This window comes from Prunus dulcis, chromosome 2 (assembly GCF_902201215.1).
Source record: "Prunus dulcis chromosome 2, ALMONDv2, whole genome shotgun sequence".
NCBI lineage: Eukaryota > Viridiplantae > Streptophyta > Magnoliopsida > Rosales > Rosaceae > Prunus > Prunus dulcis.
In genome coordinates, this window is record NC_047651.1 from 4,405,940 (window position 1) to 4,423,958 (window position 18,019).

At 32.9% G+C, this 18,019-nt stretch overlaps 1 protein-coding gene across 1 annotated transcript; it reads left to right on the top strand.

Moving 5' to 3' along the window:
* The first annotated feature begins 864 nt into the window (after positions 1 to 864).
* Positions 865 to 2,337, top strand: LOC117617978 (zinc finger MYM-type protein 1-like). Its single transcript, XM_034347618.1, has one exon. It carries the CDS (start codon positions 865 to 867, stop codon positions 2,335 to 2,337), a length of 1,473 nt encoding a protein of 490 aa, XP_034203509.1.
* Positions 2,338 to 18,019: the final 15,682 nt, after the last annotated feature.

The following is an 18,019-nucleotide window of genomic DNA, read 5'->3' on the forward strand; positions in this document are numbered from 1 at the left end:
AGAAAGTCATCATTGGGTAGTTCGGATAGTGTGGGTAGTTCAAGAACTTCAAGTTCAAGACAAAGTGAGTTAGATGAGGTTTTGGCTAATCTTCAGGCAGACCCGGGACTAGGAATTCGTATGATTGAGTATGATACTAATATTAGAGATGAGGTTCGAAGAGCATATCTACAAAAAGGACCTTGTCAACCTAGAGGTCATTCTTTCCCACAAAGTAATATCTCAGGAATTAATCGACGCTTCATTCCCCAATGGTTTGATGAATTTGATTGGTTGGAGTATAGTGTATCTAAAGATGCTGCATTTTGTCTTTATTGCTATCTCTTTAAATCCAATTTTGAACAAGTGGGTAGTGAATCCTTCACTGGAGCAGGGTTTAAGAATTGGAAGAAAGGGAGAGAAAGAATGAAGGTGCATGTTGGACCAGTTGGTAGTGTTCATAATAAAGCTAGAGAAGCCGCTACAAATTTGATGAATCAAAATACACATATTGAAACGGCTGTGAGCAAACACTCTGAACAAGCTAGTATGGCATATCGAAGATGCTTAATTGCATCAATCAAGTGCACTAAGTTTCTATTGAGACAAGGTCTTTCTTTTCGTGGAAATGATGAAAGTGCCACTTCAAGCAATATAGGAAATTACTTGGAGCTATTGCAATTCCTTGCAGACAATGATGAGAAAGTTAAAGAAGTTGTGTTGGAAAATGCTCCGGGGAATCTCAAGTTAGTAGCTCCAAAGATTCAAAAAGATATTGTCAATGCATGTGCCGGGGAAACACTTGATGTTATCATGAGTGGTTTAAAAGATAGATTCTTTTCTATATTGGTGGATGAAGCACGTGATATTTCTGTGAAAGAGTAAATGGCTATGGTGTTGCATTATGTGGACGACAAAGGGCATGTAATTGAAAGGTTTGTGGGGGTTCAACATGTTACCGACACCACTTCAAGTTCACTAAAGGATGCCATTGACATATTCTTTTCTTCCAATGGTTTGAGCTTTTCCAAGTTACGAGGACAAGGTTATGATGGAGCTAGCAATATGAGAGGTGAGTTGAATGGCCTTAAAACAAAGATTTTGAGAGAACAACCTTGTGCCTACTATGTTCATTGCTTTGCTCATCAACTTCAACTAGCACTTGTTGCCGTAGCAAAGAAGAATATTGATATTGCCTCTTTCTTCACAACCACTAATAGTGTGGTTAACCATGTTGGAGCATCGTGTAAGCGGCTTGATGCACTTAGAGCACAACTCCAAGAAGAACTTGTGATAGCTTTTGAAAATGATTGTCTTATAACGGGGCGAGGTTTGCATCAAGAAACAAGTCTCAAATGTGCCGGTGACACACGATGGAGCTCACATTACGGTACCATTATTAGCATCATTTCTATGTTTTCATCTGTGATTCATGTGCTTCAAATGATTATTGATGATAATCCCAATGATAGTGCCGGTGAAGCAAATAAGATTCAAATGGAAATGCTTACTTTTCAGTTTGTGTTTCACCTATTCTTAATGAAGGCTATATTGGGACTCACAAATGATGTGTCACAAGCATTGCAAAAGAAAGATCAAGAAATTGTGAATGCAATGGCTTTGGTGAAATCATGCAAGGAAAAGCTACATTGGATGAGGAATAATGGGTTTGATGCATTGGTTGAAGAGGTGTCTTCATTTTGTGACAAACATCATATTGATGTTCCTAACATGGATGAGGCCTTCGTACTTCCAAGGAGGTCAAGGCGTAATGCTCCAATAAAGACAAATCGTCATCATTATCGTGTGGAGCTCTTTATTTATATCATTGATGAGCAACTTACGGAGTTAGATGATCGTTTTAATGAGGTAAATACTGAGTTGCTTATTTGTTTGGCATGTTTGAGTCCGAATGATTCATTTGTAGCTTTTGATAAACAAAAGCTACTTTGTCTTGCTCAATTTTATCCTCAAGACTTTTCGGATGGGGATCTTTTGGCACTTGATGATCAACTTGAGCTTTATATTCATTATGTGAGTTCGAGTAGTGATTTCTCTGACTTGCAAGGGATTGGTGATCTTACAAAAAAAATGGTGGAGACAAGGGTGCATCGAGCATTCAATTATGTGTATTTGCTTATTACATTGGCTCTAGTTTTACCGGTTGCTACTGCTTCAGTCGAGAGGGCATTCTCCGTCATGAATATTATCAAAGGTCCACTTCGGAACAAAATGGGAGATCAATGGTTGAGTGATAGCTTGCTTGTTTATGTTGAGAAGGATGTTTTTGATTGTATTGAAAATGAAGCTATAATGCTACGTTTTCAAAATATGAAACCTCGTCGTGGCCAATTGTAATTTGTAATGTTGTTTTTTACATGAACTATGAATAAATGTACTGTAGTTTTATTTTCAATGTTATTTTAATCTTTAAAAAAAATTGAACTTTTACACTATGACCCTACGACATAAAATTCCTGGGTCCGTCCCTGATGATGAGATAGGGGTGGCACGTGTATATTTCTAGGATCATTGAAGTTATGGAGACGAAGTGACATGCCTCGACTCGAGGATGTTGTGTTGTGTATTGCTTTTTTCAAATTGAAACCTATGAATGATAATTTTTTTTTTATAAAAGTATGTGCATGAATGTATGAACTTGTGAGGAAATCGATCCCATCCAAGATCCAAATCCACAGGCCTTTTTTGCCATTATCGTAAGGTGTTTTTGTTTTATCATTTGGGCATCTCTTGGCTTTACCGTAACACTTGGATGCAGGGTTTAGGGTTTCACTCTTGGAGTCTTGGGTTGAGGAGCTTGTGAGAAGAGGAATTAAAGAATGTCTTTTCCTACAAAGGTGATCATTCTTGGCTTATTCAAGAAATAGTCATCAAGGGTAAAATTCTATGTTTTTCCCTATTTTCTATTTTGTGCCCAAAGTTTATAGATCAAAAGATACTTGGGTTAAAATGAAAAAGACTTAGTTCAACTAGAATAAGCAAAATTAATCCACCATTATGAATGTTTTTGCAATGTATGTTGTGGCTAAATTCATTTCCAATAAACATAAATCATACTTATTTAGTCTAAATATCATACACGTATCATCATAACTCTCCTTTGGGATATATTATGACAATACCAATAATTAACAATTATGGTGCATATATTTTACATTATTGGTAAATGTATATTCCCAGTTAGAAAAGCTTTGTTACTTTTGGATATCCAAAAACAAATCTAAATAAGACATATACAAGTTACCTCATTTATATCACCCATTATATGAATAGTGGATCTACCTTTGGGTGATCCATATCTCTTATGAATTTGATGAAAATAAATATACTCACAACGTTGAGACCTTGGAAACATTATAAGGTTAAACTTCATTATATGCATCTGTAAATCACAAGTAATTGATTAATTATCATTTAATTTGAAATTCATGGAACGTTCTAGCTTGGCCATTTTGATGATTAACAAACCATTCATAATATGAATGTCAAATTAAATTGATAAGAACTGTAATAGTTAATCGATTACATAAGATTAATTGATACGCTTTAATGATTAATCAATTATTAGATTAACTGATATAAATATATGACCTCTTTCTTCTTCTTTTTTTTTTTGGTTACAAAAATATATCACCTCTTTAAAACAGTAGTGGGCAATAGAACTTTAGATTGTCTCCCCTCATAAGATAAAGTACAATAACAATGAAAAAATATACACTTACTTTTTTTCTGTTTTTTTTTTTTTTTTGGTAACTTTAATTCACTGTACATGTCTACACTATGATCATATGATGAGTTAATAAATAATCATACATTTAACATATAGCAGTTCATTAAGATTCCAAATAATGAATCGGCAATAGTCATTAGCACTCCAATTCATATTAGCAAATGAATTTTGCAAACTCGAAATGATCGTTTCATATGCATACACATAGAAATCGAGAAGGAAAAATTTATCCTCCGCATTCATCTGTATGTGCACTTTAATATAGAAATAAAACAATTTCTATTTCATTCATTATACACATACAAATTAATTCATATTTTTATATGACTTCATTAATGAAAAAACAATACAAAATTTTCGATATATATATGTACAGTCCCGATCTCTTGGACTATAGGAGTCCAAGAGATTTATGGTCAGTCACCGTTGGATGTAAATTCAACGGTTCACTCACTCTTACACTTCTTTTAAGAAACTTTTTTGAACCATTGGATTAATATCCAACAGTGGAAGACCACAATCTCTTAAACTCCTGTGGTCTAAAAAATCGGAATTGTATATATGTATATGCATATCATAGAAACCTTAGGTTAAGCGCATATAAAGCGTTGTGCCTACTGCCTGCAAATATTGCACTTGTAATAGCCACGTGATGTCATTCAAAGCAATGAATATTATATAGTTTCTATGAGTCGACAATAGCTAGTTACAGTGCACATGAACTCATACCATCATGGTTGAAATAAAATAAACCCATAATATCATCACTATTAGTCATAAAAGTAACTCATTCGTTGAGGAAGTCAAATAATATCATATATTAAGCATTCACCCAACGTCAAAACATGCACCAATTATTTGATCAAAGAAATTAAATCGAAATCACAACATATCATGAAAAAACTGTACGGTTCAATTAAATTAAAAGATCAAATCATCCATGACGGAAAATCATGATAGTTCTTAACCATACTTTAATACCACATGTAAACTTAATATTGGGTAAAACTATAAGACTCAATCTATGATCCAAGATCTTGAACTTCATGATTTTCACAATAGCATTAGGTGAAAATTCGATTAGACTTAAATTACATACATACCTTAAATGATTAGTCTTCTACCATCTCAAGATATTTATTTGAGCGATCCGTTTGACAATAAGTGTAGAGGAAATAGGTTTCTCTCTAGCCTTTTTGCATGTTAGAAAACTTTAATGCGTGTTTTCATCAGTGTACACATAAGATGAATATGTGCACTAGGCAGAGAGGACCCGTTTCCTAGTGAAGCCCTTAATCAATTACCACTTATCACAGTAATAAAATAGGAAACTACTTCTCTTTATTTGACCAATATAATTATTCGGAATAATATTTATTGAACCAATTAAACAATTTATTTGCCACATAGGTCACTTCATGTGGGCCACACACACCGACTTCCTAACTTGCAAATCGCCACTGTTGTCTGCTTTAGGTGAAAAACTTCTATGAAACGCGGATATTACTATTTTGCTATTTCTGGAGAATAACACTATGATACACGTGGTAACACTTCCACATAGCATAATTATTGAATGCAAAAAAGCAAAACAATGATATCTCTGTTGTAATTAAGTTTTTGTCATGCTTTAACAATATCGAATGACGGGTCGTTTATCTTCTATGCTTCACGGGACCACATGTTCAAAATCTGGCCGACCTCAGATTTTAATGTTTGGAGTTGGTGAGCAACAAACCTTCCTCCACAAATAGCTATCCAAATTAATTTGGTAACGAAAGGAAAAAATACCTCCCAAAATTAAACAAGTAACACAAGTTAGGTTTGAAGTTTGGGAGACAATATTTCAATTTCAATCGATAATATTTGTCTTAAACGCGTTCGTAATCCATACCACAGCCAATCAAATGCTTTCGTAAGACAATATTTCTCTTTGATTTCAAAGCCTTTCCATATATATATATATATATATATATATATATATTATTATTATTATTATTATTATTATTATTAGTTCTTTAAACCTTGACCATTCGTATATTATCGGGTACGCATGCAACTCTTCTCATAATTCTTTGTTTATATATGATGTAACTGAAGTTAGTGGGTCAGTTATCCGAGCTAAGATTACAAATGATCATGCACGCAGACAAATTTCCATGGTTCAGATAGTAACATTTATAATTTAATGATCATACAATCAATTTTTCTATTTTACATAATCAAATATATAAAGTGTCTGTTGACACCATGTTGACCTCTCCTCCCTCTTAAGCAAATCCCACAAATTAAGGGATAATCTTAATTTGTGGTACCTCACACCAACCAAGGAGTAGCCATGCCACCTCCTATGCATTCTCAATGTCCAAGACCCCAAATCAAAGGGAGCCATGCAAAAGCCTTCTCAATGCCCAAGACCCCAAATTAAGGGGAGTCATGCAAAAGTCCTCACTAGTAAAAAAAATCCCTTGCGCGACGAAAAATTATTCGTCGCTCAAAGTTACTTTGCGCGACGAAACTTGAAATTTCGTCGCTCAAAGTCTTGCGAGACCAAGTTTGGCGCGACGAAAAATAATTCGTCGCGCAAAGCCACTTCGCGCGACAAAATTTTGCGCGACGACAATACATCGTCTTTGCGCGACGACAATACATCGTCGCTCAAAGTCTTGAGCGACCAATTTTGCGCAACGAAAAATAATTCGTCGCTCAAAGTGACTTTGCGCGACGAAAAGTAAACTTCGTCGCGCAAAGTCCTTATAAAAATAAATAAAATAAAAAAATTATTTTTAAAAAAAATTTCCATGACATAATCCAAACATTTTGTCACCTAAACCAATTTATTTTTGTTTTTTATTTTGTATGCATAACACTTAAGAAATTAAACGGTATATATATTTATTAATAACTTTAAATTTATTATTTTAGATCGGATCGGATTTTTATTAGAAAAATATATTCTTGTTGTTCGGATTGGGTTTTTGTTAGAAAATATATATTTTAAATTGATGATCGAATTATTTCATTGTATTCATATCGGGTCAAGGAGTGTAGCAGTAAAAAATCATCAAAATCGGAGTTCAAATAACCGTTAAATCTTGATTTTTCATTATAACCGTCGAAAAGTTTTATCTCCTTACTTGATCTCTGAATGTTTATTTTTTCCGATTTTTGGCGTATATGATCTCGAAGTATAAACAAACAAGTTTGACGGTTGGATCGTTGAAACTAGTTTTTTTGAATGCATATGCCATCAAAACAATATATTCACTAATAATTAAGAGTTTATTTATACTTTCGTTAAATATAACATAAGATTTTGTGGTATCCACTAGTGTAAATATTTTAAATTGAAGATCAAATTCAGTCATTGTATTCATATAGGGTCAAGGAGTGTAGCTGTAAAAAATCATTAAAATCGGAGTTAAAATAACCATTAAATCATGATTTTTCATTTAAAACCATCGAAAAGTTTTGTCCCGTTACTTGATCAATGAATGTTTATTTTTTCCGATTTTTGGCGTATATGATCTCGAAGTATAAACAAACAAGTTTGACGGTTGGATCGTTGAAACTAGTTTTCGTAGAATGTGTATGCCATCAAAACAATATATTCACTAACAATTAAGAGTTTATTTATATTTTAGTTAAATATAACATAAGATTTTGTGGTATCCACTAGTGTAAATATTTTAAATTGAAGATCAAATTCAGTCATTGTATTCATATAGGGTCAAGGAGTGTAGCTGTAAAAAATCATCAAAATCGGAGTTAAAATAGCCGTTAAATCATGATTTTTCATTTATAACCGTCGAAAAGTTTTGTCCCGTTACTTGATCTATGAATGTTTATTTTTTCCGATTTTTGGCGTATATGATCTCGAAGTATAAAAAAACAAGTTTGACGGTTGGATCTTTGAAACTAGTTTCGTAGAATGCATATGCCATCAAAATAATATATTCACTAACAATTAAGAGTTTATTTATACTTTCGTTAAATATAACATAAGATTTTGTGGTATCCACTAGTGCAAATGTTTTAAATTGAAGATCAAATTCAATCATTGTATTCATATAGGGTCAAGGAGTGTAGCTGTAAAAAAAATCATCAAAATCGGAGTTAAAATAACCGTTAAATCGTGATTTTTCATTTATAACTATCGAAAAGTTTTGTCCCGTTACTAGATCTCTGAATGTTTTTTTTTTGTGATTTTTGGGGTATACGATCTTGAAGTATATACAAACAAGTCTTATGGTTAGATCGTTGAAGAGTGTGTGTGTGTGTGTGTGTGTGTGTGTGTCTATATATATATATATATATATATATATATATTTATTAAGTAGCTTTAAATTTATTTATTTTGTACATATAACACTTAAGAAATTGAATAGTATATACATTTATTAACTAGCTTTCACCTTAATTATATTTTAAATCATAAAATAAAATATTTTTATTTTTTATTATTCATAACAATTATTTTTATAAATATTGTGCTACGAACCAATTTTTCGTCTCTCAAAAGTTTGCGCGACCAACACTTCGTCATGAAAAACTCAAAAAATTTAGGCGAGTACCAAAAATGGGACGCGGGTTTTTTAAATTAAAAAAAAAAAAAAACTTTAGACTTTGCGCGACCAATATTTTTTGTCGCACAAAAAATTGGGCGGGTACCAAAAATGGGACACGGGAATTTTTTTATATAATTGTTTTAGACTTTGCGCGACCAATATTCCTATATTCGTCGCGCAAAACTTTGCGAGACTAATATGTTTCGTCGCGCAAAAATTTGGGCGGGTACCAAAAATGGGATGCGGGAATTTTTTTCTATAATTGTTTTAGACTTTGCGCGACCAATATGTATTTTTCGTCGCAGAAAAATTTAAAAATTTTGGCGGGTGCCAAAAATGGGATGCGAGAATTTTTTTTTCAAAAAATAATTTTTTTAGACTTTGCGAGACCAATATTCCTATATTCGTCGCGCAAAACTTTGCGAGACCAATATTTTTCGTCGCGCAAAAATTTGGGAGGATACCAAAAATGGGACGCGGGAATTTTTTTATATAATTGTTTTAGACTTTGCGCGACCAATACGTATTTTTCGTCGCACAAAAATTTAAAAATTTTGGCGGGTACCAAAAATGGGATGCGGGAATTTTTTTTCAAAAAATAATTTTTTTTAGACTTTGAGCGACCAATATTCCATATTCGTTGCGCAAAACTTTGCGAGACCAATATATTTCGTCGCGCAAAACTTTGCGCGACCAACCTTATTTTCATCGTGCAAAGTGATACGATTTTAAAAACCGAAATAACTCCTCCACCATTTTCTCAATTTCTTTCTCTACTCTTACCTCTCCTCTCTCTTTCCCTCTCCCCAAATCCCACCCTTTCTCTCACACTCACTCCTCTCACTTAATCTCTCATCTCTCTCTTCACTATCTCTCACTCTCACTCACTCTCTCATCTATCTTTTCACTATCTCTCACTCTCTCATCTCTCTATCACTATCTTATCTATTTCTCTCACGCTCACTTCTCCCTCTCATTCTCACTCACTCTCAATCTTGCCAAAAGGTATATTCTCTCCAAATTTTAAATTTTTTTCATTAATATGTGTTTTTTGAGTTAGTTTTGAGTTTGTGTGGGGTTTGGGGTTGAGTAAAGGGGAGAGATTGGAGTTTGGGTTGGATTTGTGGTATAACAATTTTAGGGGAGATTATGCATTCTTTTTTTTTGTTGTTGTTGTTATTTGACCATATTTGTTTTTTTTGTAGGTAATCATCGAGACTTTGATGGCTAAAGTTGAGGATTAGGAAGCTATCAAAACATATTATCAACCACTACCACCACAATATGCTTGTATTAGGATTTTATTATTGTACTTTGTTAATTCATGTGTACATTTTGAATATTATATATATATAAATATTTATTGGATAATTTGATCACTATTTTTCATATGTAATTTTATTTTGAATATGTCAATTTAAATTAAAGTAATTAAGAAAAATCTTACAATTAAATTAAATTTAAAAAGTAAAAATTTGAAAAAATTAATATAATTAAATTAATATCAATTTAAATTAAAGTGATTTTAAAAAAAAATCATACAATTAAATTACATTTAAACAGTAAAAATTTGAATAAATTAATATTAAAGAAATAATAAAACAAAAAGTAAAAAATCTTGCGCGACAAAATATTTTGTACCGCAAACTATTAAATTAGTTTATTTTAATTAAAAAAAATTTAAAACACAAAAAATATTTCGTCGCTCAAATATTTGCGCGACGTTAGTATTCGTCGCGCAAAACTCTAAAAATGTGGGCGGGTACCAAAAATGGAACGCGGGAATTTTTTATTTTTTATAAATTTTTTTGAGACTTTGCGCGACCAATGTTTTTTGTCGCACAAAACTTTGCGCGACCAATGTATTTCGTCATGCAAAACTTTGCGCGACGAATTTTTCGTCGCGCAAACCTTTGCGCGACCAATGTGTTTCGTCGCGCAAAGTTTTGCGCGACCAATATTTTTTCGTCTCGCAAAGTCTTTGTTCACGATCTTTGCGCGACGGATTCTGCGCGACGAAGTTTTTGTCGCGTTAAAATTTGTGCTACTACAATGTATTTTGCGCAACGAAATTCTCTTCGTCGCGCAAAGTGTAAAATGTAGTAGTGCCTAGCCATCAATCAACCTTTCTACTCCAACTTGGATTATAAAAGGGAACTCCACCACCTCCAAGCAAGGGAGAATCAGCTGCTACTTCTTCACTTCTCCAAGAGCTGTCCAAAGCTCTCCCAAGCTCTCTATTTCTCTTTTACTAGAGCTCTCAAGCCTCTCTCTCCCCATATCTCTCTCATGGACAATATAATCTCTATATTCAAATACAAATACAAAGCAATAAAATATAGTGGATGTAGCCTCATTATGGTGAACCACTCAAACACTTGTGTTATGCGTGTGATTATGTCTTAATCCGTTATATACAAATTCGTCCTTACAGTATTGATAATGAGGAATTATGTTTATACCCGTTTGTAATATATGAATGAACCACTCCTAAATATGGTATTTACATACAATATGTATAATTTCAACTAAAATACAACATTTTTTATATATGTATTATAACAAGGATATGGATTTACATATATGTATTTTTAATAGGAATATCCACTCATAGGTATATGTATTTACACCTAATTTATAATATTGTAAATCCTCATTTACAAGGATATAGATCCACATTACAAGGAATTGGTAAGTGTGGACCTTGAAGATGTAAATTAGGTCCTTATTTTAGTGAAGATAAGGTTTACAAGATTAATGGTCGATTGTACAAGGTTTCAATAAGTATTACAATCTTTACTTTGTTGGGTATATATTACATACAATCTTCATGTATCAAGAAGTCATTTATTTACCCTTTCTTTTTTGGGCTATAGAGAAAAGATCCGACTTTTAAACATGTATTTTTAGTGTTTGTATCGTGCTTATATCTAAAACTACGGGCTTTTGAACCTCTTAAAAGAAATACCAACTTTTGGTGTGACACCTCTTTACTTTTGCGAAAACCTTTGTTCAAAGAAATGTCCTATACTTTTATTTCAAATTAAGACTAATAAACATTAGGTATCCTTTTTGTGAAATAGATTCAAAAGTTTATTAGAATCATGAAAGAAATTAACCAGAGAAGATTACCCAGTAACAGTCGCATTAATGGCGGATTCATTTTAGGGGCAATTGTCCCCATTGGCTGTGAATGTATGATTATAACTGAATGTCTTTTGAAGAATTGACTTTGGTATTGATATTGCTGGCTATGTAACTTAAGATGTCAATCTATAAACGAAGTTGTAGGTTTTTAACTAAGATTTCCATTAAATTAAGATTTATGTAATTTGTTTTGATGATTTTGTAAGGATGTAATGCCTAGTAGAGTGAGAGTTCAATGGCTCACTAATAACATGATTCTATTTTGAGAAAGACATACCATTAGTTGGAATCAAGATGAAAATAAGGTAACCATCTACTAAACAAAAGTAACCATACAGAAATACAAACTCTCGAAAAATAGAAAAATGAACTTCACGAATCATGAGGAGCCAAAGCAAGCATAATCAAACCAGCATCCTGTAATTGACCACCTATTAATAGAGTATGGAACTTTTTACTACCCTAATCAGGGTAATTTATAAAGTAATGCATAAATGAATAAAGGGTACAAGCAAAAATGCTTAAGGAAGAAATATACCAAACAATACAGATGTTTCAGTCAAGAAGAGTTGCTCATCAGGATTAAATGCTATATTAGTTTGGGCATAGTTGTTTGGGAGAACATCAAACACCTTAAGAGGATCCTTCATCTGGCACAAATCCCAAACCTGGTACACATGTAAATATTAGAAGGGAAACACACAACAGAAAGAAAAAAAAAAAAATTTTCTCTTACTCCGATAATAAACGGCAGTATACTCCTTACTCATGTAATGCATTACCTTCAATGAACCATCAATGCTTCTTGATAGTAATATTTTCTCATCCATAGAAAACTTAAGCTAGTGCTGATCTTCAACTTTCAGTGCCACTAGGTCACTCTCCTGCTGTTGGTTTCTAAACCTTGAACTGTTGGGGAACCATCTTTGAAGTCTGTCTGGTGAAAACCTAATAATTTCAAAACACAACTTTTCATTTAAGAATAATGCATCATTTTGAACAAGAGTGATGACAATAAAGTAAAATGTTACCTATTGCCCTTGAGACAGATATAATGGAAAGGGGAAAAAAAAAAAAAAGCAATTGAGACTTACAGATCCAATTTCTCATATATTGCCCGTCGCACTGAGGAGTTCAAGCCATAGGCTATTGAGTTGAATAGGCCCTATAACAAGTATAAAAGCAATTGAATTTTCATCAGGATAAGCCAAAAATTAGTAAATTGGACAGCATTAACTTACAAACAATGCTCTTGGAATTATAAGAAAGGTGCTTTGAAGTTGGGCTTGAGAAAATATTAGTTATGGGATTAGAAATTTAGCACTGTACTTAAATAATTTTTTAAAAAGTAAAAAATTATATATAGGTAGTCTTATCCGGTCTGATTTTTTTTCAGTTTTTCCCTTCCAGTGAGACCTAGTGTTTCGGTCTCAATGCCTACGCCTAGTATTTGGGTTTTTCGTCCTTTTGGCTGATTGTAACGGAAGAGTTTGAGTTTCTTTGGGGTGGTGATGCTCCTAAATATAGTAAAAGATTCTTCTATATTGCTCTCAACTCGTCCTCCATTCTCCTCAATCTTCTAAGTAACTCATGCAAGATTTATGACAGGACCCAACTTAAATTCTATTTTGGAATCCGAGTCACTGTTCCTTAAGAACAATAAATTGTCGATTTTGCCCTTTACTAAAATTTTCTTTAGGAACAGTAAATTGTCAATTTTGCCCTTTACTAAAATTTTCTTTATGTTCCCTTTTTGCCCCTCTATCTTTGGATGCTAACTCTCCCCACTATTTCCTTTCCACAGAATGATTGTCCGCTTCGAACCAGCTTGGTTGGGTTGGTTGGAGGGCAGCCATAGGATGTAGAAAACTATTTGTTAGATAATTAAATTGGTCATGGTCAAGTGTAGAAAACTATTTGTTAGATAATTAAATTGGTCATGGTCAAGTGCCTCTCAACAGAGAGATCTCCATGAGAGATATCAAATGTAAAACATAAAAATTAAAATGAATAATTTCCCTTTTTAATGTCTTTCCAATGTCATTGACAATGTCATTTTGGATGTTATAACATATTGATTCGTAATATTATGTAACGGTATTTTAGTGTTACACAATAACTTCTTCAAGATAGATAAATTTAAATACGTAAATAATGTCATCTTACCCAATGTATGTCATATACCGTTGTCCCACCTAAATACGTAAATTTGTGATAAGTTGTTTCAGGAAGGAAAAAATAAAAAATAAAATATAAACAGTATCTTTTTATTACAATGTAACGAATCAAAGATCTAACATAATTCGACCCAAACAAAAAAATGAATTAATTCCATCAATCTCAACCAAACCATATGAACCTAAAGCCTTGGCGTCTCATATCATTATAGGAGACACATTAATTCAAGCAGTGCGCTTGAACAAGGCAAAAAGAGTGAGACCACTAGCCCATATCTATTTCTCTTCGACAAAGAAATTCATATCTATGGTCTTCCCAATTCTGGGGTATGCATGTGGATCTTTAACTGAGAGCCGTTGGATTGAAGTTTGAAAGCATCAAAGGGGTACCAAATTCCTATTTACAAACAATCATCTGGTTGCAATTGAAAATAGCAAATATTTTGCTTTTCCAATTATAGCAGTAGCAGCCTCACTAAGTTGTGCGTCTACTGTACACATTATTGCAGAATTAGAGCAATCTTACAGTACCAGTAAATGCCACAGAAGATAACAACTACGTGAGATCATTTGAAAAGGGCAAAAAAAGCACTACGTAAAGGAAAAGAATATAACAACAGTTTTAACTATAGCTTTAAACAATCCTGGTACATTTCTCTGCATAATAGTATCGACCAACGAGCTGAACCCACACCTTCGACACCAAGTTCAATCGAGATTACAACTTGTGGAACTATTGAAACATATAAAACGCCAAGTTTGAACAATTCAAGGTCAATCTAAGTGGCAATGAGAAAGGTAAAAGTACAAAGAATGGCAGAAAGATGACAAAAAACTCAACAGCCAAGGCTGAGTTTACAAATGCTAACAAAAAATATAAACATATAAAACGGAATCAATCCTTGAGGAGCGTCTCCATGGCTTCAAAGAAAAGAGGTGCCGTCTCTGGGCTTGGAGTCTTGATTGCAATCTTGACGCCGGGGTTATTGACGACTGTGGTCAGTTCAATTAAAAATGGTATTCCTCGAGGGATTTTTACAGAGAAATAGAACACATCCTGGTTGGCATGCTTGCGCTTCGCAATGAAGAACGTGTTTGAAGCAGGTAGGCGGTCCAGAGTCGCTTCAACATTACTCACCACAATTCCAGGGAAGTCCCTTGTAATCTCATTTGAATCTGGAAGGGACCTCCATGTCTGCAATGGGGATATAAGCATCAGGTTTTGTTTCCTACAATCAAGACTCTTAGTACAATCAATTTACAGTACCAGAAAATGATCAGAATCTCTGTATCAATAAGTTCTAGACCACTCTACTTTTCCCTTTTTTCAACCCCCTTATATAACCTCTCTGCCAGAACTTTGTTTAAATTCCCACTTTTAACGAACAACCCACTTCTGATGGTTGCGTCCATTGAGACTCCTAGTAATGTTCCTAATGGGATGCTAGATGTCCATTGATGGTATTCTATCATCTCCCAACCTAGCTCCCTTCTATGTTAACAAAACTAGGTATCTTGGAATAATATAGTCAAGCAGTTACAAAAAACCAACAGCGATTATCCGCTTCATTTGGGGTTTTATATCTTAGTAGGACGTGAAGTTCCAGCATTGAAGATGCAAATGGCCTTACACTGAAGTTGAAGGGAAACAGAAGGTGCAAGATGATTTTACCTCAAGAAAGTTTGCACGCGTCATTCTCCCATCCTCAGTAAAGAAGACATGCAATGAGATTTTATCGTTAAAGTACCAGACTGGTTGTTGATTGTTTTTCACAGCAACCTGCAATAGTGAGCTTGGAGGACCTTGAGACATATTTTTTGGTGAATTTTTCAGATTTATTATGATTTTTGGAAGTCAAAATATTGGAAAATAGTAATAAATGGAAGAAAATGACACATGGCAGTGCCTGATGGTTGCGTCGTCAGCTTTTCCAACCGGTGTCAGTATCTCATAACACCACATGTCATTAATGTTTCATTTTTGTGAGTTCATCTTAAAAAAATCATGACAAATCATTAAAAAATCAGAAAAATACACCGAAAATTTCCACATATTCCTTGCGACATTATCTTCGATTATGAAACTCGAAAATCAAAATTTGACTATGAGAAATTTGAAGTAATAATTGGAGGAAGAGTTGTAGTGATAAAGACTAGTGATCTTCAACTTCGAGTTATTGTTAGTATGGAAGCAAACTTGACTTTGTGAAATTATTTGAATTTTTCTCTTAGTCAAAATTATATTTTAAGTCTCAAAAGATGTTGGAAATGTAGCAAGGAGTCCTGGGTATTTTTTGGTGAAATTTTCAGATTTATTATGAATTTATTATGATTTTTGGAAGCCAAAATATTGGAAAATAGTAATAAACGGAAGAAAACGACACATGGCGGCGCCTGATGGGTGCGTCTTCAGCTTTTCCAACCGGTGGCAGTATCTCATAGCGCCATGTGTCATTAATGTTTCATTTTTGTGAGTTTATCTTAAAAAATTCATGAAAAATCATTTAAAAATCAGAAAAATACACCGAAAATTTCTACATATTCCTTGCAACATTATCTTGGACTATGATACTCGAAAATCAAAATTTGACTTTGAAAATTTTGAAGTAATAATTGGAGGAAGAATTGTACTTGTGAAGACTAGTGATCTTCAACTTAGTGCTATTGTTAGTATGGAAGCAAACTTGACTTTGTGAAATTATTTAAATTTTTCTCTTAGTCAAAATTATATTTTAAGTCTCAAAAGATGTTGGAAATGTAGCAAGGAGTCCGCGGTATTTTTTTTGGTGAATGTTTCAGATTTATTATGAATTTATTATGATTTTTGGAAGTCAAAATATTGGAAAATAGTAATAAATGGAAGAAAATGACACATGGCAGCGCTTGATGGGTGCATCATCAGCTTTTCAACCGGTGTCAGTATCTCATAGTGCCACGTGTCATTAATGTTTCATTTTTGTGAGTTTATCTTTAAAAATTCACTAAAAATCATTAAAAGATAAAAAAAATCACCGAAAATTTCTACATATTCCTTGCAACATTATCTTCGACTATGATACTCAAAAATCAAAATTTGACTTTGAAAATTTGAAGTAATAATTGGAGGAAGAGTTGTACTCGTGAAGACTAGTGATCTTCAACTTAGTGTTATTGTCAATATGGAAGCAAATTTGATTTTGTAAAATTATTTGAATTTTTCTCTTAATCAAAATTATATTTGAGGTCTCAAAAGATGTTGGAAATGTGGCAAGGAGTCCGGGATATTTTTCAGATTTATTATGAATTTATTATGATTTTTGGAAGTCAAAATATTGGAAAATAGTAATAAATGGAAGAGAATGACACATGGTAGTGCCTGATGGCTAGGTCATAAGCTTTTCCAACGAGTGTCAGTATCTTGTAGCTCCACATGTCATTAATGTTTCGTTTTTATGAGTTTATCTTAAAAACTTCAAGAAAAATAATTAAAAAAATAAGAAAAATACATCAAAAATTTCTAAAAATTTCTAAAAATTCCTTGTGATGTGATCTTCGACTCTAATGCATGAAAATTGAAAATTGACTTTCGAAGTTTTGAAGTAATAATTAGAGGATGAGTTATAGTGATGAAGACTACTGATCTTCAACTTAGTGTTATTGTTAGTATGGAAGCAAACTTGAGTTTAAGAAATTATTTGAATTTTTCTCTTAGTCAAATTTATATTTTACAACTGAAAAGATGAAGAAATTGTCGCAAGAAGTTTGTGACATTTTTTTGGGTGAATTTTTCAAATTTTTAAAAATTAATTATGATTTTTGGAAGTCAAAACATTGTGAAATAGTAATAAATGGATGAAATGACACATGGCAGTGCCTGATGGCTGGGTCCCCAGCTTTTCCAACGGGTGTCATTATCTCGTAACGCCACATGTCATTATTCTTTCATTTTTGTGAGTTTATCTTGAAAAATTCATGGAAAATCATTTTAAAAAATCAGAAAAATACACCGAAAACTTCTACGAATTCCTTGCAACATTATCCTCGACTCTAATATGTGAAAATCAAATTTGACATTGTGAAATTTGAAGTAATAATTGGAGGAAGAGTTGTAGTAATGAAGACTAATGATTTTCAACTTAGCGTTATAATTAGTTTGGAATCAAACTTGACTTTGTGAAATTTTTTGAATTTTTCTCTTAGTCAAAATTATATTTTAAGTCTCAAATGATGTTGGAAATGTCACAAGGAGTCCGGTGTCCTTTTTAGTGAAATTTTAAATTTATTAGGATGTTTGGAATTCAAAATGCTGAAAAGTAGTAATATTTATTTATTAGGAGTCCGGTCTTAAGCTAATTAAAGGGGTCTTTTTATTTATTTTTACGTGAACCATTGCTTGATGGGCTTAGAGTGTTAGTAAA